Source organism: Haemaphysalis longicornis, unplaced genomic scaffold (genome assembly GCF_048455015.1).
Source record: "Haemaphysalis longicornis isolate Haplotype H1 unplaced genomic scaffold, Haemaphysalis longicornis Haplotype H1 scaffold_6, whole genome shotgun sequence".
NCBI lineage: Eukaryota > Metazoa > Arthropoda > Arachnida > Ixodida > Ixodidae > Haemaphysalis > Haemaphysalis longicornis.
This window is the reverse complement of record NW_027526407.1, coordinates 210,502,689-210,522,053: the sequence shown is the minus strand read 5'-3', so window position 1 is coordinate 210,522,053 and position 19,365 is coordinate 210,502,689. Positions and strand designations below refer to the sequence as shown.

Below are 19,365 nucleotides of genomic sequence, written 5' to 3'. Positions count from 1 at the left end.
CAGATTTTGTGCGGGTTGTATTTGCAGTGTTATGGACGCGTAGAACTGTTCTGGAGGAAGCTTGCTAGCTGCAACGAGTGCGGTCGCAATGTCTTTAGTTGAGCAGCGCGCGACCGTGCCTGCGGCGCGGGGAAGGTAGAACAAGCATCGAACTAGCATGATGTATGATAAGGCGCTGAATAACAATGAAACCACCGTTTCCCCTCCCAATGTGTTCTGGTAATGCTCCCAAAAGGGTTGGGGGTTGATATCGTTCGAGTGTAGCGCATGCGTCAGGCTAGGCAGGACCCAGCAGTTCTTACCCAAAACGCTGAGCGCATGCGTCAGGACCCAGCATTTTCCGCCAGAGAAGCCGAGTGCAAGCGACAAGCCCGCCAGGACAACGAGGAACATTCCATACCCGTCAGCATGTGTAGTGGTTTACAACAGCGTCGATGGACATCAACTTGCACAGGGCGGGATGGCGTCCATTTTTACGCCCATTCCCAACAGTTCTTTGAAGGCAGGGCGTAGGTAGATAGGTACCTCACTGTCGTGTTTTGCCATCATAGCTCACCCGCCGCGGTGGCTCAGTGGCTAAGGCGTTGCGCTGCTGAGCACGAGGTCGCGGGTTCGATTCCCGGCCGCGGCGGCCGCTTTTCTGATGGAGGCGAAAAGCAAAAACGCCCGTGTGTACGAGATTTCGGCGCACGTTAAAGATCCCCAGGTGGTCAAAATTAATCCGGAGCCCTCCACTACGGCGCGCCTCATCGCCTACGTTGCGTCGGCGCGTTAAACCCCACAATCAATCAATCAATCAATCAATCATAGCTCTTTGTAACCAGGGCCGCTGCCACCGGAAGACGCCAGTCGCGCGGTCGGTGGACGGTGGCACGAACCTTACTCCCTGACTGTAACAAGCAGTCCCCTAAGCCACCCTTGAGGTAAGCTCAGGTACAAACTTTGTACCAGGAAGCGTCCGTTTGTGTCTCGACATCTACTTCCCCTGTATTGCCGGCGATGTGCTTTTTCTGGAGTCGTGCCGAGCACAATGTTGCAAGCTTGCTATACGATACGGTGTGTGCATTCTCACGAAGCGCACACAATAGCACAAGGACTACTCGGGATTTTGATTTAAAGACCTGCCTTTATTGCCATCCTTCAACCTTCTCATAGGCGTTCTTCATTGAATTTTTGTGAATGCGCGTGTGTTGTACTTTCTTCCAGGTAATACTCACCTGACTGTGAACTCTACTTGTGATGAGGAAAATGGAAATTAATGTGACCCTAATAATATTTTTAAATTCGGGATCACAACATTGGCTTGAGGAACTTCACATATTTTTAAGTGAAAGAACAGCAGATCAAAACAACGCCTGCATCACGTTTCTGAAGTCACTTTATTTGTCGTGTATCACTGCATATTACACAACGCCAGCCAACATAGATCTGTTTACACCATACTCCGCTGTCATCTGGAGTGTGCCATTATATCACAGTTACAGCGCTATCACCGCGAAATATGAATGCTCAAACGGCATTGATATCCTGCAACATGGCTTGCCGTCACATCCTAGCACAGCGAAATTTATTCATGTACTTTTGTGGTGGTCAAGGCTTAGAACTAGTGTGGTATGTCCTGCTGCACAAAAAAATGGAATTCAGCCTGAAGGGTGAAAAAAAATTCGGTGCCTAAATTCAAATAAAAGCTCCATTGAAGAAGTTTGAAAAGAAGCAGTGGACTTAATCTGACAAGTTGAGTGACCTCTAATGACGAGGGCACCGATCCATTATGCACAGCTTTTTTAATGTTCGATAGCACTCCAGAGAACGCAGCTTGATAAGATGTGCAGAGCAAAAGGGAGGACATAATTTATCCGGCATACTTTCAAAAGGCTATGCCCCAATCACGAATACTTCACAGTACCTCTCTTCGCGGTTACCTGGAAACTGTACCGGCTATCGGGAAAACGACTGAGAAATGCCATTATGTTCCATGCGCCGGTAACAATCAATTGAATTTTTGAAATGCCACGCAAATGGAAGCATATTTTATGCACAGAGGGGCTTAGGCATCAGGAAATGCACTTGGTGGCATCAACTTATAAAACTACTCCGTGGTATGCGATTTAATGCTAGATAATCTAACACGTTTTTTACCCTATGCTCATAACGTCACTCCGCTATACTTCTCAGATCTCCGAGTTTGCGAAGGTTTCGAACTGGCGTATGAACGTCTGAAACGTCTGAAATGTATTACGCCAGCTGTAGTCTGCCAAGTCGACAGATGTCAAAATGCTGATTCATCAGTAATTCATAATAAGCTGAATGAATCAACAAAACTGAAGGGAAGAAAATTTTGGCCATTGTCTATTATCAAGGCTCTCATAAGAGCATGTCGGTCAATTGTCACTACTGTGGGGCCCACAAACCCATCCTCGTATGCTTTCGCTGTTAAAGTGCTTTGCAAGAGGTCTCATTTGTAAGCTTCGCTGCAAATCAGCGGCGCCCACACGTTGCTGCAAATGTTGTCAGATGTGCTGGCTCCAGAACTGACACCTTTCGGAACCGAAGGCTTCTATTTCTGTGTCGTTGCCGTTGCTGAGGAGGAGGGAAACGGGAGAGGCCGAAGTGTATTTTGGCCAGGTAACGCCTGATGGCGACTCCGGAACACTGCGCACAAGAATACGTCACAAGAGGGTGACCACGCTGCTCACAGAGTGTAGCGCTCAAACTGAACACACGCAGTAAGGGACACAAAGAATGTCCAACGGCACATTTCACTGAAGGGCAACCACGCATTGGCATCAACTGGTGGTACCGCTCGCTGCCTCTGTCATTAACAAGCAAAGCAAATAAATTGGTCTTGTTGTGAGTGTTGTTTGTTGGCGCAAGGGCAGCTTCACCAAAGAGCGCCGAACATAAGGGTCGTTTGGTCTCCAGACATTACCGAGGTCAAGGTATGCGCTTCTTTACGTTTAATCGATAAAAATATGTAGCAAGAAATTGGTGCATCGGGCCCTCTTGCTGAAAGCTAAGAATGCTGTTCTTCGGTGGTTGACTGCAGGTTACACATCAGAGGGGAAGAAGGAAGTGGTTGTCGGGTACACGAGGAAGAGGAGATAGTGGCCCGTTATTGCCCTGCGTGAAGCCAATGCTTTAACAGGCCAAAGGGAACGAGAAAAAACGAAAAAATACGTTGTAGTGAAAGAATTTAGAGAGAGACAGCTGCCAAAAGTAAAAGTAAGGAAGTGATCTGGGTGTGACATAATTTCTGCTCTTGTCATGATGGACCATCGATCCAGGTCGATCCAGGACAGTTTTAAACAGAAGAAAGCAAGCTATTTGGCCAAGCTGTCGAACTGTTCGTTGCTGTCGAGGCCGACATGCAAGGGCACCCAGAGCAAGAAAATATCACGGCCTTCTTTCATGTGTCGCAGCTTCCTGGCGAGAAGCTGCACCAGGTTGCCGTGTTTTTGTGGCTTCTGCGGGCGGCTACTGCAAGTTCGCCGGGGGGCGCTGCAGCCTCCCCTTGCCACCCTCTCCAGACTTTGTTCCATGGGAGAAGGCGTCCCCAAAGCTGGCTCAATCGCCTCCGTCATGCGAGGTAGCGTGGTAATGGAGCGGCCAGGAAAAGTTGCTGCCTTGGTGACTACGACAACGAGCCGAAGGCAAACTTAACTGGTTTACTCCATGGCGAGGGATGAGGCGAAGCAGTATAACAACAATACCCTTCCGGGCGAGGTTACAGTACGAGGCTCGACGAGAGTGACAACATTGATTCGCTTCTCAAAGAAGAATGGACTTTGCGCTCGGGGCCCCGTATTTATGTCCAAAGCGCTAACGGTCAAACAACGCGCCTCCTGCTTTCGCACACTGCGCTAACATAGTACAGACACACACAACGCTCTTTCCAGAGTTCGTGAGGAGTCGGTAGTAGCGGTGCATGTTGAGTTTGAGAGAAAGGGGACAGGAGCTCTCCGCTGCAGCGTCCGCGTCCTTCGGGAAAGTCTCAACTTGTAGAGTTTGCAGTCGCCGAAGTTTTAAGAGCCGAGTGGGTCAGGGAGCAAACTGGTGTTAAAGACATATTAGTAGAAATTAAGAAGAAGAAATGGACTTGGGCAGGGCATGTAATGCGAAGGCAAGATAACCGCTGGTCATTAAGGGTAACAGAGTGGATCCCTAGAGAAGGCAAGCGCTGCAGGGGGCGGCAGAAAGTTAGATGGGCAGATGATATCAAGAAGTTTGCGGGGATAAATTGGTCACAGTTGGCACAGGACCGAGGTAGTTGAAGAATAATGGGAGAGGCCTTTGCCCTGCAGTGGGCGTAGACAGGCTGGTGATGAAGTTTTAATCACGCCGACAGCGAGGCGCCCGCGATCCGGCCGTACCTAGGCACGTTACGGCTTGTCCGAGGCAGCTTTATTACACACCGGGAGGCTCCGCAAAACGGTAGCGGCGCGCAGAATCGTAACAGCGTACGCGGAAGTTGCCGGCGCTCTGGCGCGTTATGTTTTAGCCGCGTGCGTGCTGCGTTTCTCGTGCTAAGATTAGGACTGGGGCACGACTTGTAAAAGCAGACGCGTGAGCACGTGAGTAGCTAGTTCGGTTAGCACGTAAAGTAGCTACTGAGCTGATATTTGCTGGCCCTTGTCTTGTCGTCTGCTAGCGACGGGTCATCAGCAACGCGCCGTGCGACTGTCGATATTGCTAAATGGAACGTGTTGTTGGTCAGCTGTCGTATTTCGACCGCGAGGAGACAGCTGTTCAACTTGTCACAGCGTATTGTTCTCGTTGTTTGTTACTTCCTTCACGTGTTCGCGAGTCGAACATCCGAATTTTGAGGACCGTAGGAACATGGAGATTTTGAACAAATGTTACATAAATGTGATCGGTCATGGTTATTTTATTATTCCTGACTCATGAAATAACAAGCTGCTTCACATGATAGACGCATTAAAAAAGGTCCATGCTATTAAGCAAATGCGCTGACTACTGAGCATTTTCATTTTGCTTGTATTTGAAGAAATTTCTGTTCGTGATGTTCGTCACAGAGGTTTACCCGTATGAAATATAACTATGGGGGAGGGTGACAGTGCGGCGGGAACACCAGAATAGCTTGTCAGGACTCGGAACTGCGCCGATGTTCCACGCCTGTTTTTTGCTATTTCTCCGTTTTTTATGACTTCGTAGACACTGCAGTGCCTACGGAGTCATACGGAGACGGCGAACGGCCAGGACGTCCTGTCCGGTCGCCGTCCTTTTTTTGGCTGAGATGTATCTTATTTTCGTTATCGCAAACCAAATCGCCCAACAGCACGTCTCACTGAAGTACCGTGCACAATGCTGTTTGACTCACCCCTTCTCAGCAAAGGTGGCGATCATGTTGATCAGTTTCTCGGACATGGCGACGTCTTCATCGCCGAAGTGTTCCCGCATTTCTTGGAGCAGTGGCATGCCGAAGAGGTAGCTGAGCTCCAGGCCGTGGCCCGCGCCGGCCCAAGGCATAGATGCTTGCTTGACCGGCCAGTGCGCGAACACGTACGTGTACACGGCATTGCCCCTGGAGGCGTGCTTTCGTGCGACCGCATGCATCGGACACACAAAGAGGATGTCCGAAACGTAGTCCAGGAATTGACGTCTCAGCGATGTCTTGTCCGCAGCCTGCGCTGTATACTTTTCGAGAACCTCCGGGTGCTCCTTCTTGGTCCACATGTGAACCACCTTGGCAGTAAATGGTAAAAAAAAAGCGGAAGTAAAGTTTACTGGAAGGAATAACAGGATTCTACAACCTGCCATATTTGATGCTTTTGTACGAAAGCAAAATCAACTACCCCTCTGTCGAGGAGTTATCGTTTAGGAACGCGCCGCCCTTTCTCGTGTCGCCGTGAGAGACGCGGAAAACTCGAAACTATGTACAGTTGATGAGCAAAATTATACATACAACCCAACTGCAGCAGCCCACTGTCGGGCTTAGAAAATGCTTACCGAGTCCAACTGGCTGCGCGGGATTCTTCCCGCGGCCTACAGAAGATGGCAGCAAAAGACCCCCTTCCTCTCGCCGGGTCAGGCATATGCGCCCTCGGTGAGGTTAGGGGAAACGTACAAGAAGAATCCAGGCAGTATACAGTACGCGCCGACCGAGCGTGACGCATTCGGGAAACGTACGTGGTGCTCGCCACCCACAAGGTCGCATCATTTGCCACCCGCCGGATAAGGCGCTGATCGTTTCTCGTGGCGCCTCGCGTCCAGTAGGCTTAGAGGCTCAATTGCTAGAGGACCCTATGGCGAGTGACGACGTCTCTACGCTTGCGTTGTGGGTAGGGGGGGGGGGGGGGGGGCGCAGGCGCCACAACGACTTCAGTGGTCAAACCTTACAGTAGGAGAACGCGAAAGTTTCCAAAATCGAGTCCAAAATTGAACGAACCAACGCAGAAGCGAGCGGACACTATCTGTTTGTCATGATGAGTAGAAACCGAATTTTAGGCAAATGCTTATTTTGTTCCTTGCGCCCCTATCACCTTACCTTGATATATGAGCATAAATTAGACGCCAGGAATGGCTCTGGTGGTGTTTATAGCGCCTATAAATGCGTATTTGGGTGTTTGTGCCGAAATGACTATAAAAGCGTATTTTCAAAACCCGCGCCTATTTAAGCACTATTTAGGCCCAAGTTTTGCTTTCGAATTCAGTTCGAGATCGCTAATCATGTTACGGGAAAGCACTGCCTGTTCTGAACTCTACGGGCTTAAACATAGCACTAAAGTTCAAACAACTCCTACAAAAAACCGTCAGCTGCAGTGTATGGACACGCACACTCTCAGTGACAGGAGGCATAATGCTGAATCCTGAAAATTGGAAAGTGTGTTTTTTTTATTATTTCCAAAATTTTCGCAGTGAATCTTAAAATACGTTTCGCGTGGTCTCGAAAGAGATTTCTGCAACGTGCATCCTCGTTTCTAGAAGCAGACCAAGTCCATTTTCGACGCAACGGTTGAGCATCGAACAAGCCTTTGGTAGCACATCATTCCTACATTGAAGAGCCAACGAATTACTGCGCGCCGCATTTCTTAACGATTTGATATTCACACGGCTAAAAGGTGTCTAAAACACGCTTTTCCGTCGAAAATCTATTCGGTTGCTAAACCCCTCTTGAAAAACGTTCTTCAAATGTGTGGAAGTGTATTTTGCAGTGTTGCGACGTCTTACCTGAGCAATTAGAATAATATCATTTTTGTATCATAAACTGCTAGAGTTGTACCTAACAGTCATCATGTAAGAGCATTTTTGAAATCGTCGTCGTTCTTGCATTTACTGTTTGCGTCTGTCTTTGTTGTGTCGCAATTACATTGTTCTTGCATTTACTGTTTGCGTCTGTCTTTGTTGTGTCGCAATTACATTGCGTCAGGCAGACATAAAGTAGTTCATCTTCCAACCAGTATTCCGCGCTCTCAAGTATTGCCTGTCGCCACATGCGACGCTCGAGCAAGCGGCGATGGCAACTGAACATGTGTGTGAGTAGTGCGCTTGTTGAACCGAGCCAACCGGTCAACATTAGTCCAGCAGTTTTCTCGGTCAATGGAATGGCTGTTAGCGCCTTTGCGTCATGGTATTTGGTTTTCCTCTCGCAGATACAGGTCGCGCACGTCCTTGTTTGAATTTATTTGCTCTTATGTAAAACATTATGGTGCCTATATTTACGACGTTGGAGGCCTAGACGTAGAGGCCTAGCCTAGAGGACTAGGCTTGCCTATTTTTGGCCGCTAAAACGCGCTTTTAATAGCTAGAAATACGGCCTTTAATGATTGGCCTGGTGGTAACGACCTTACGTGCATGGTAAGGCGTCGTCCCCTCTCCAAATCCAAGCTGCTTCGACCGTGCCGCAATGGCGGGTTCAGACAGACGTGGACTTCACAGCTCGAGGGACCCAGGCTCGATTCCGACCACGGGAAGCGTTTCTTTTTTCTTCCGCTTCACCCACGGTCACTCATCATCGTCGGTGAGATGCGGCTTTTCCGCAGTACGTTTAGGGGAGTACCATCAGTGAGAGGCTGAAAGAAGCTTCGTTTGAAAGGTTCAGCATGCTCCCTTTTGACCACATGTGAACCACACCTAGTGAAAAATGCACTGCCGATTACTGTAGTCGAAATTCGATCTAACGAAACTCGATCTTACAAATTTCCCGCTATAACGAACAAATTCGCATTCCACCGCAGGTTTTCCTTCGTTCCTCCTCTCCCTCCCTCCCACTTTTTTCCGCGTTGTTTCGGGTTCGGAATGCGAGTATAAAGCTGGCGCACCGACCCAATGAAATCATTCGCTGATAGTATTTGTCTCCTTTCCGCTCCCTCCCGTTTGTTGCGCTGCCCCTTTCTTACAAAGATGTCTCCCCTCCACCCTTTTCGCTCTTCCCCTCCTCTCTGGCTTCAGCCGTGACAGAAGCAGCAAGGAATTTTTATCCAATTCAATTCTCCCGCGGTTGCCCCGTTCTCTCTTTGTTGGGAAACGTGTGCGCCAGGCCTCACCTCCTGCAGGGAACGCCTGAGCGCGTCGTCGTCCACGTGGTCAAGCCGTTCCGCCAGCAGCTCGGTCCTCATCTTGGGCCAAAAGAGCGTGCTGAGCCCTTCGTCCGACGTCACTCCCATGAGGACGTCCACGTCTTGGAAGAAGCCCTTCTCGACGGCCACGGCGGGCACCTTGGGCAGGAACTGGTCGTGGTACGTGGGAAGGAAGGGAAACAGCTTTCCCGCAGCGGCCTCGGACGCCGCCGTCACCAGCTCGTCGGCCGACCTGCAGGCAGGCAGAAGCAACGGCGAGGCTGCACACGCGGACAGGCAGCACGGGTACTCTGGGCAATGCAGAAAACCGAGCAGTTGTCACAGAGCCTCTATTTGGAGAACAGCCTATGAATCTCAACAAAAAAATTGGCCGTGTATCTGCTCCTTTCGTTGCAAATGTCGTCAAAATACGATAGCCTTTGTAGATATTTGCCAAGGAAATGCCCGCCTTTGCTTTCCCGCTCACCTCTTATGCTGTTCCTGTACCGTCGTGGTCATCCCAAAGTAAACACACTAAAGGTTTGCTCAATGCGATTTGAATTTACCGCGTTCCACTGCTACAGGCCGGGTTCCTCGATGCCAGCGCTGCAGTACGGCGGAGACGCGCGTGAATGAAGGCGGACGACTACAAGGTTTATAGAACCACGTGGCCGTCCTCCACGTGCGTTCCAAGCAGAACGTGGAACCTAGCTAGTGGAACCTTTCTTTGTTGTTGCCACGTGATTTTTCATATGCCGCCAGGAGGCGGTGGTTTTCTGCAGTAGATGTAGAATATCATTTGTTATCGAAAAACCAAGCATTCATGAATATTTTAATAAAAGAACACTGTAAATATCCCTTGTGCACTAATTTCCTGTCTTATATTTGCGAATGTCTTGTTCTTGTTCAACAAAGTTGACAAGTATGAACATATAAACCGGGCTCAGACGTTTAGTACCTTTGGCTGTGAGTATATAACACAATTGCGCAATATCTACTTTGCTTTGGCCGGGTGGCTGAATTGAGTTACAGACAGACAAACGTACAGACAGACAGACATACATACAGACCTACAGACAGACCAAAATTTCTGGGTTTAAGTAGCCGAAAAATACTACCGTCTTCAAGATTTCAACCACACAATTATAAGTGCATGGCACCACACTGCGAAAACACGTTATTGGACGCGATGTTACGAACAGGTTGCAGAATGCACCACGTTCAAGACCAGACGCTTGATGATGATAGCGTACTTTGAAGGCGCCAGAGATACACCAAAGGGTGCCCAAAAAATTCTTCGGTGCACTTAATTAAGTTTGCTCAAGTACTTTTACGGCAAAAGCTTGGCGATACTTATTAACCTCTTTATTGGTGTATGTAAATGCGTATCTTTCTTCGATTTTCTTTCTTTGTCCCTTGGCGCGGATTGCTTCGACTGGCTTCTTCCCTGCTAATCTGAGTGTGCGTGTTCTTTTTCTGCCTCTTATGACGCGAATAACGCCAGCAGCATACTTAAAGCAGCGCACATGTTATTCCCTACAGAATTCGAAGCGCAATGTAAATGTTGTATTAACCCAGGCACGTAATAAGGGAGGGCGACAAAAAAATTGCCCTGTCTGCATTAGTGGTACAGGGCTGGAGAAACAGCAGAGCAGAGCAATAGCTTCTCCCTCCGTTGACAGCGGACCCCAGGAGAGAGAGAGCGACCGGTGCAGTGTTTTATTCAGTAGCAATCGTCGCCATCCCTTTCGCCGTCGTGGTCCGACGGAACCGCCTCGTATGGCAAATCCTCTTGACGCGCGTTCTCCCCTCGGTTGACCTCCCCTTCTTCGTCAGCTGCTCCGGTGGCCGTCTCTACGTGTCGATAGTTTGGAGATGGCTTGACAGATTCGCCGTTGTCGTCGTCGTCTTCGGCGCGGCGGACCCGTGGCGCGCCGGTCGCTACACGATCTCCTCACGCGGCGCATGCCCACAACGCCAGCCTGGACGACGTCGGGCACTCCTCACGAGGCACTTGCTTACGCGCACTCTGTATTTTTAACAGCACAGCTTTTTAAGCTTCAGCTTAGTCCATTGGCGTTCGTAAAAAAAATTAGCAGTGGCTTAGCTCGGCTATACCAGGATATACGTAGCGTGAGCTAAGGTTCAGCTGGTTATTCTTAGGTTTCCTGGTTGTCTAGGATTAGCTGGTTATCTACTACTGCTATAACGATTTCCAATCCAGTCTAATCCAATCCAATCCAGTCCAGTGCAGTTACTGCTCCTCGCGCATGCGCAGCACGGCTCTCCAGGAGCCACGCGAAACGGCTATCAAGCGGCCCCGGCGCAGCGTCAGACTTGGCTACTGCGCAACAGAGGCGCACAGCTAGGCATCCGCCGGCGCCAGTGCGTCTGCCGCGGCTATGACGTCACTCCTCTGGAATGCGCAGACCGGCGAATGTGCAGACCCAATTCTCTACACACCCGTACTCCAATTGGATTGGATTTCAATCCAACACAATCCAATTTAATCCAAGCCAATCGAATCCAATCCTAGCCAGTCCAATCCGATCCGAACCAATCCATTGCTCCTCGCGCTTGCGCAGAACGGCCCTTGAGGGCCCACGCGAAACTGCTCAACCTCGGCCAGTGTAGCTTACGCTACAAAAAAACCAAGAGAAGTTTCTCCGGCGCGAGGCGCCCGGCACTACCTTCGCGTAGCTGCGTAGGCAGAGCCAAGCCTCGCCTAGCTGTGACATCATCACGAGCGCCGGCACCGCTCGACCTCCAAGAACCCTCTGTGGAGCGTTCGTGGCGTGATCTCTCGCATTCTCGTATCCTCGCCAGCTCACGTGCATTCGTGCCAGAAGTGGGAAGCGCAAAAAAAGCTGGCGCTACCGACGCCGAGTTCGCGAATCCAGTTGCCGCCGGTTATGGCACGTGCTAACGCGGGTCACTTTGGTAGAGACGTGGAAGCCTGCGGATAAAACGATCCGAGCCTGGCATTCATGGAGAGCGTTCAGCAGGAAGTCCGGAAAACCATGCGAGGTGCAACAGCCAGGTCTCCGACGAAGGGAGAGATGGAGCTACAGACGAAGACTCCCGAGGAAGGGGGAGAGTGGCGCGAAAGCTGCACCGCCGCTACTCAAGAACGGGCGCGACGTTTTCGGCCGAATCCCTAATCGCGCTGGTGAAGCCGCGACGAAACGCCAGCGAGCTGCAGAAGATCCGGAGTTACGAGGTCGCGTGCATTGCACGTGCTTCAATTGCCCAGTGTTCATTGATCTTTTGGGCGCTAATGACGCACCAAGAGGAAAACTTGACCGAGTCTCGAAGCATAGCCCCGCAAATCACTTGACCGAGTCTCCAAGCACAACCACGCATAAACGTAGCCTAAACAAGAATAACCAAGGTGGGGAAGCAGGCTCTGCTGTTTCTCCAGCTCTGTCCACTTGTGCCAGTTGCGCTAATTTTTTTCAAGCCCGTCGATATTCTACTTTACAATTTTATGCAGACTCTAAGCGCTCTTACGTGATTTACGCCGCGTAAATGAAAACTCGGCTGTCTCGACGGACATTGACGACACACTTGATATGTACCTCTGCCCCCTCCGGCTGTCATGGATTCGGAGCAGTATACGCTCCCTGCTCACATTGCGTCGGATAGTGCCTTCTAACATATACATTCGTTCCACAACAGTAGCATTGCTGACAATTGATCCTCCAGAACAATTTCTGCAGCAGAAAGAAGATTCCTCAACGTGTGGGTTCGAACTAGTTGGTAATCCAGTGTACGAATTCCAAGCACGAAAAGTCAGACAGTACACGAACGGGACAGAGACACGCGCTTGTCTCTCGTTCCCTGTCTGAATTTTCGCACTTGAAATTCGTACAGAAGATCTCCGCCGCACCACACATGCTCGCCTCCCACCATGTGGAACCGAACTCCCCAGAAGACTCGCTCGCTGCAGAGGAGATCCTGCTGCGGAGACTCATTGGACTGTCACTTCTCCCAGCTGTGACCCGGCCGTGGCCACCAAGCTATCATGCCCTGTTCTGCTCAGCTCCTGCCGAAGATGCTGGCGGAGAACATCTGCCGTGAACGTGCCTTTTACTGGAAGACGCGAGAACGCGACACCTTCGAGGCACGGGCCCCCACCATGGATGACCACCTGAAGTCGATCGGTAGAATGGAAGCCCCACCAACGCGTTCTTTTGCGAAATGGGAGCCAAATGTACTTGTAATTTAGGCTTTATGCCGGGAGGCATACTATCGCAATTTAAAAAGTGTCCGAGGGCATTAGGAGGCAAAACTTGAAACGACACTGAGCTGCCGCTGACGCAGGCATTTTGAAAGTAGGGTAATGTGATATGGTTTTTTTTAACTTCCTTATAGCACTCTCGTATTTCATGCTTGTCGTTGCCGGACACCCAGACGTGTGTAAGTTATGTGATACGTACTTGGGTCCATAAAGGCTAAGGCAATATATTGGCCAGGCGTACGAGGCAGCATCACAACGTGAGGGTTCGAGCTAGTTGGTACTCCATAGTGCAAATTTAAAGCGCAACAAATTTAGACAAAAGAACAATGACACAAGGACAAGCGCTAAGCATCACAAGCAGTTTGTCAAGCTAAGGACAAGCATCACAAGCTAAGGACAAGCATCAACAGTTTGTCTGCGGATCATGGTGTGACCTTCCCGCCAACGGTCTGCAGCCTCTCTACTAGGGGTTGGGTTTGGACTAGTTGGTTGTACTTATCGGCGGAAAAACAGCGCAGGGACGCGGGCGAAAGAAATCACACATCTACGATAAAAGAACAAGAAAACAGGCGAATGAACATTCGGCAACATTCCTATATTTGGCAACATTCCTATACTGCTATCACTGACATGCGCCATCTATGTAGTGGCAATGCAACGGAGGGCTGACTAACGCAAGTGTCACCCCTTTTCACTATCGTGTATCCCTGAAAAATCTCGCGCGTGCACGATCTCAAGCAGCGCCCAAATGCCAACTGCACACTCATTTTTCTTTACCAAAATTTGTCCCAAATAAGCTGTTTATGCTCTTTATGTTGTGGCCGTCTGCCAGCGCCCCCTACCCTGTGTTAAGTGGACGTTCAGGGACAGCCCCAGGGGGTCGGTGCCCGCCCGCCATGGAGCCGGCTGTCACATGTATCCTGTACCCTACTCTCATGTCTTAATTAGTAAAGGTTATCACCTACTAAAACGTGAACATGGTGTCAGAAGTTGAGGACTAGTACCCGCACGCAAACTTCGCCAGGCCAGCCGCTGGAAACCCGGACTCATCAGAAGTTCGGCGTCTTCGTCAAGCGTCATCGCTAGGCCTACGCCGCCCGCGCATCGAAACAATGGACGGGGCTTCCCCAGCTACTCGCCCAGTGCCGCCAACGCCGTCACCGTACCAGATTTCACCGCCGGAGCCTTTCACGTTCCTACCGGAGCATTGGACGACATGGAAGAGGCGTTGGGAACGGTTCCGCACCGCATCGGGACTGAACGGCAAGCCGGAAGATGCGCAAGTAAACTCTCTCGTCTACTTAATGGGTCCAAAGGCTGAGGAAATTTTCCCCACTCTCCCCATCCCGGCCGACAAGCAAGAGTCCTACGCCGACGTGTTGGCTGCGTTCGAGGCGTTTTTCATCGTAAAAAGAAACGTCGTTTACGAGCGCGCTGTATTCAACAGACGCTCACAGCGTGAGGGAGAATCGGCGGCGGAATTCATAACTGCGCTGTACGCGCTAGTTGAAACCTGTGACTATGGGAACCTCAAAGAAGAGCTGCTCAGGGATCGGATCGTAGTCGGGGTCCGGGACAAGAAGCTGTCTACGAAACTCCAGATGGAAGGTGATCTCACGCTCGAGAGGGCAGTATTGTTGACTAAGCAAACAGAAACCGTCGGTCGGCAGCAAGAGAACCTGAAGCAGCCGGTCGACCCTTCATCTGCCGAAGCGGCCTACGTGGATAGCCTGAAAGTGAAGTCACACAAGGGAAGAAAACCCAAGCAGGGAGGTCCGCCAAAACAGGGGACTGAGCCAGCGCTGAAACAACCCCGCTACTGGTGTGGCAACGCAGTACAGCATCCCAGGCAACAGTGCCCTGCTTCGAAAGCCCAGTGTCACAAGTGCGGCAAGCAGGGTCATTTTGCATCGGTCTGCAAAGCCAAGCGACTACGACAGATCATCCAGCAACGTGAGAGCACGCAAACAAATGATGAACAGTTCTTTGCCGGAACAGTCAACGCTACGATGAAAAAGAAACCGTGGAAAGTTTCAGTTGCCGTCAACGGTCACAGTGTTGACTTTCGTCTGGATACAGGGGCAGACGTCACGGTTGTGCCAACAGGTCTGCTATCAAGGCTGGAAAAGCAGATCACTCTTCTCAAACCCGACAAGCTCATTCTTGGACCAGCAAAGCAGCGTCTAGACATCGTTGGAGTCCTGAATGCGACAGTCTCATACAAGGGAACGAGTGTCACAGCAGACCTGCACGTCACAAGGGGCCTGGACGAACCACTCCTTGGGCTAGACCTGATAGAGAGCTTTGGCATCTTGCAACGAGTAAACGGAGCCTGTTCTACGCAGTGTCTAGACCCAGTCAGCGAGTACCCAGAACTATTTCAGGGCTTGGGGAAAGTGCCTTGCGCGTGCAAAATCAAGCTGAAGCCAGAGGCAGAGCCCGTGGCAGTTGCATCCCCAAGACGCGTACCAGTTCCCCTGCTAAAGCCAGTTGAGTGCCAACTCCAGAAGATGGAAAAGGAAGGAGTCATCACCAGAGTGAGTGAGCCAACAGACTGGTGCTCGCCAATTGTGGTCGTGCCAAAGAAGAACGGTGAAGTGCGCATATGTGTAGACTACACAGCGCTGAACAAGAGCATACAACGAGAGTATCACCCAATCCCTAGCGTAGAGCCGATTTTGGCTACCTTGGGACAAGCCAAGTACTTCTCTCGTCTCGATGCATACTCGGGGTTCTACCAAGTGGAACTGCATCCCGAATCAACGCTGCTCACAACATTCATCACTCCATTTGGTCGGTTCAAGTTCAACCGCCTTCCCTTTGGCATTTCTTCGGCTCCTGAACATTTTCAGAGAATGGTTCATCAGCTTTTAGAAGGCCAGGAGGGAGTGGCGTGCCTCATCGACGACATTCTCGTGTGGGGCAGGACGAAAACCGAGCATGACAGTCGTCTCCTTGAAGTCCTGGACAGACTAAAACAGAAGGGACTTACACTGAACCGTGACAAGTGTGTGTTCGCTCAGGAAACCGTCCAGTTCTTGGGCCATGTGATCAACAAAGATGGCGTGACTCCAGACTCAGACAAGATTGCGACCATCGTTAACATGCCTCCTCCAACAGACGTGACCGAACTAAAGAGATTCTTGGGCATGGTGAACTTTGTCGCACGGTTCATACCAAATCTAGCTGTCAAGGCAGCTCCTCTGAGAGACCTACTGCACAGGGACGTCCCATTCAGCTGGGACAGCGCTCAGCAACGTGCATTCGAAGATCTTAAAGCTTCTCTCACATCGCAACCACTGCTTGCTCTCTACCACCCTACAAAGGAGACGGTCTTGTCTGCAGACGCGTCCAGCTACGGGCTGGGTGCTGTTCTTCTGCAGCGTCAGGAAGACAAGAGCCTGCGAGCCGTTGCCTACGCTTCAAAATCGTTGACAGAGGCAGAGAAGGGCTACTCCCAGATCGAAAAGGAGGCCCTCGCCATCACATGGGCATCGGACAAGTTCAAGGACTATCTTCTTGGTTTGAAGTTTCATATTGAAACTGATCACAAGCCTCTCATCCCTCTGTTCACTCGGAAGCCAGTGGATGACCTCACACCAAGACTGCAACGCCTGCGTCTTAGGATGATGCGATACGACTATACGATGCAGCACGTACCAGGCAAGGACCTGGTTGTTGCTGATGCATTATCCCGGCAGCCACTTGCAGCACATGGAAGCACAGACCTTGCTGACGAGGTTAGAGAGTTCGAGCAAGCCCTCATCTGTCATGTGCACGTCCCCGACGTGAGCTTACAGACTCTTGCGAAGGCACAAGGTGGAGACCTCGTTTCCAAAGCCATCGTGGACTACCTTCAAACAGCCTGGCCGAAGGTGAAGTCCCAAGTGCGGCAGGAGTGTTTGCCATACTGGCAGTTCAAGGATGAACTTACACTACATGACGGAATCATCATGAGAGGCCAGCGCTACTTCATACCTGCTGCCCTAAGAGCTTCTGTGCTCGGTTCTCTCCACGACGGGCATGAAGGCATCACGAAGTGCAAAAGGCGAGCCAAACTGTCCTGCTGGTGGCCAGGTATAGCGAGAGACATTGCTGACACCGTGGAGAAGTGTGTCAGCTGCATGGAGCAAAGACTAACTCCAGTCCAGCCGCTCATGACCACCCCCTTCCCAGACAGACCGTGGCAAAGGTTAGCCATGGACTTGTTCTATGCCAACGGGAAGTGGTACCTGTGTGTGACGGACTATTACTCGCGCTACATTGAGATAGCACTACTGGAAAACCAGAGACCCGAAACTGTCATCCAGAAGACAAAGTCTATCTTTGCAAGGCATGGCATTCCTGAGGAAGTGGTCACGGACAACGGGCCGCAGTTCCGTTCGGAGTTTCTGGCTTTTGCCAAAGACTGGGGCTTTCGACACATCACTTCAAGCCCTAAGTATGCACAAAGCAATGGCTGTGCTGAAGCTGCGGTCAAGATCGCCAAAAAGATAACGAAGGCATCGGATCCGTACAGGGCTCTCTTGGCGTATCGAGCAACACCACTGGACAACGGGTACAGCCCGGCCGAGCTGTTGTTCAGCCGTCGGCTGCGAACGCACATCCCTTTGGCACCAGAACTGCTGAAGCCTTCAGTTGCAGACGCAGCAGCCCTCAAGGCTTCAGAGCACAAAGCCAGAAGTCGTCAAGAGTTAAACTACAACAGAAGGCATGCTGCCAGAGAGCGACCGGAGTTTCAACCTGCCCAGAAGGTTTGGATCAAGGACCTGAAAAGCACTGGAACAGTGCTTGCGAAGGCGGATGCGCCCCGCTCCTACATCATTGTCACGGACCAGGGCACCGTTCGCCGAAACGCTAAGTTCTTGGTTGTCGATCGTCGTGAGAGTGCCGAGGAAGATCAAGTCTCCGTTGACAGCTTGCCTCCCCCGCGTGACACACTCACCGACACACCCAGCAACGCGGCTCCCTTGGCACCACCATCTCCGCAAGCAGCTGGACCTGGGACAAGGTCACGATCTGGGAGACTGATCCGTCCACCGCGCCGTTATGGCTATACTTAAAGGGGGAGATGTTGTGGCCGTCTGCCAGCGCCCCCTACCCTGTGTTAAGTGGACGTTCAGGGACAGCCCCAGGGGGTCGGTGCCCGCCCGCCATGGAGCCGGCTGTCACATGTATCCTGTACCCTACTCTCATGTCTTAATTAGTAAAGGTTATCACCTACTAAAACGTGAACACTTTAAATCACCCTGGCGAATATCCTAAGCCTCGTAAGCACCGAGTACACTAGCACGTCGTTCAAGGTCATTGATTCAGTGATTGTAGGGTTTAACGCGCCGTAGTGGAGGGCTCCGGATTAGCTTTGAACACCTGGGTATCTTTAACAGCTCTTTGCAGACGACGTGTGCACCTGGCGGAGACTCGCCGAAACAAGCTCCAAGCGGCATCTGACGGAGAAGAGGAATCTGTCCCGTGGAGCTCGCGCTTTTCCGTCTACATGCATGGCGCTCTGCCAGGCGCAGGTATGCGTTCGCCGGGGTTTTCTATGCTACATCACCGTGCTATACCGCTCTCAGCATCACATGCTTCAAACTAACCGCATAGGTAGCAGTATCCGCATTTTTTTTCAATTCATTAAAAAAGAGCTTAGAAGCCTACAAACTACACGCGCGCTTGCGATGATTCTGGAGTTAGAAAGAGCTTTTTAATTAAAAATACTGAAAGGCGGTTTAATTGCTAACAAGCAGTAAAAGCGAGAGGCGGGAAGCAGCGCAGTCTGGTCCAGGTGAACCGGATAGGGGATCGCTGATCTGACCACAAGGACGCATAGAGATGATGCCTGCTTGATGCTTTCGGCACATACCCGAACAGAGATTGGACGATCGAGGTCCGTTAGTCCTTTCACTTCTCTTCATTACAATCACCCTCCGCCGAAGAGAGAGCCACCCTGGCGACCTACGGTGAGTGCAGCACAAGGGGATCGTAATAGGGCTTTAGGCGAGAGACGTGGACAGTTTCGCGGCCGCGACGGCGAAGGTCTTCCGTTGGCTTCAGTGGTTCTACAACGTAGTTAACGGGGGAGGAAGAATCGATGACACGGTAGGGGCCGTGATATTTAGAAAGCAGCTTTGAGGAGAGACCAGGAGTGGCAGATGGTATCCACAGCCAAACGAGATCGCCAGCACTGTAAGAAGTCGATGAGTGCTCCTGGTCATGACGGTGCTTCTGTTGAGCTTGGTCGTTTGACGTAAACGAACGTGCGAGCAGGCGTCACTCTTCTGCATGGCGCGTTGCGTCGGAAAGGAGATGGCATTCGGACGGATCAGGGCTGTAGGGAAGGATGCTATCCATTGTACACGATGGCTCCCGTCCGTATAACAAAAAGAAAGGTGAAAAGCCTGTAGTGGTCTGCACGGCCGTGTTGTAAGCGAACGTTACGAACGGTAGCACAGAGTCCCAGTTCGAATGGTCGGGCGCGACATACTTTGCGATCATGTCCCCAAGCGTGCGGTTGAATCTTTCTGCCAGTCCATTGGTTTGGGGATGGTAGGCGGATGTGGTGCGGTGCACAATTTTGCATTCTGCGAGGAGCGCTTCGATGGCCTGAGA

At 51.0% G+C, this 19,365-nt stretch overlaps 1 protein-coding gene across 1 annotated transcript in view; it reads right to left on the bottom strand.

Moving 5' to 3' along the window:
• Nucleotides 1-1,360: 1,360 nt before the first annotated feature.
• LOC144141338 (acetylcholinesterase-like) overlaps nucleotides 1,361-19,365 on the bottom strand; it is a 77,739-nt gene continuing 59,734 nt past the window's right edge. The window contains exons 4-6 of the mRNA XM_077672932.1: nucleotides 8,505-8,769; nucleotides 5,339-5,703; nucleotides 1,361-2,652 (exon numbers count right to left, since the gene is read on the bottom strand). Coding sequence (XP_077529058.1) covers nucleotides 2,511-2,652; nucleotides 5,339-5,703; nucleotides 8,505-8,769 — 772 coding nt within the window. The 3' untranslated portion in view covers nucleotides 1,361-2,510. The remainder of the gene's footprint in view (nucleotides 2,653-5,338; nucleotides 5,704-8,504; nucleotides 8,770-19,365) is intronic.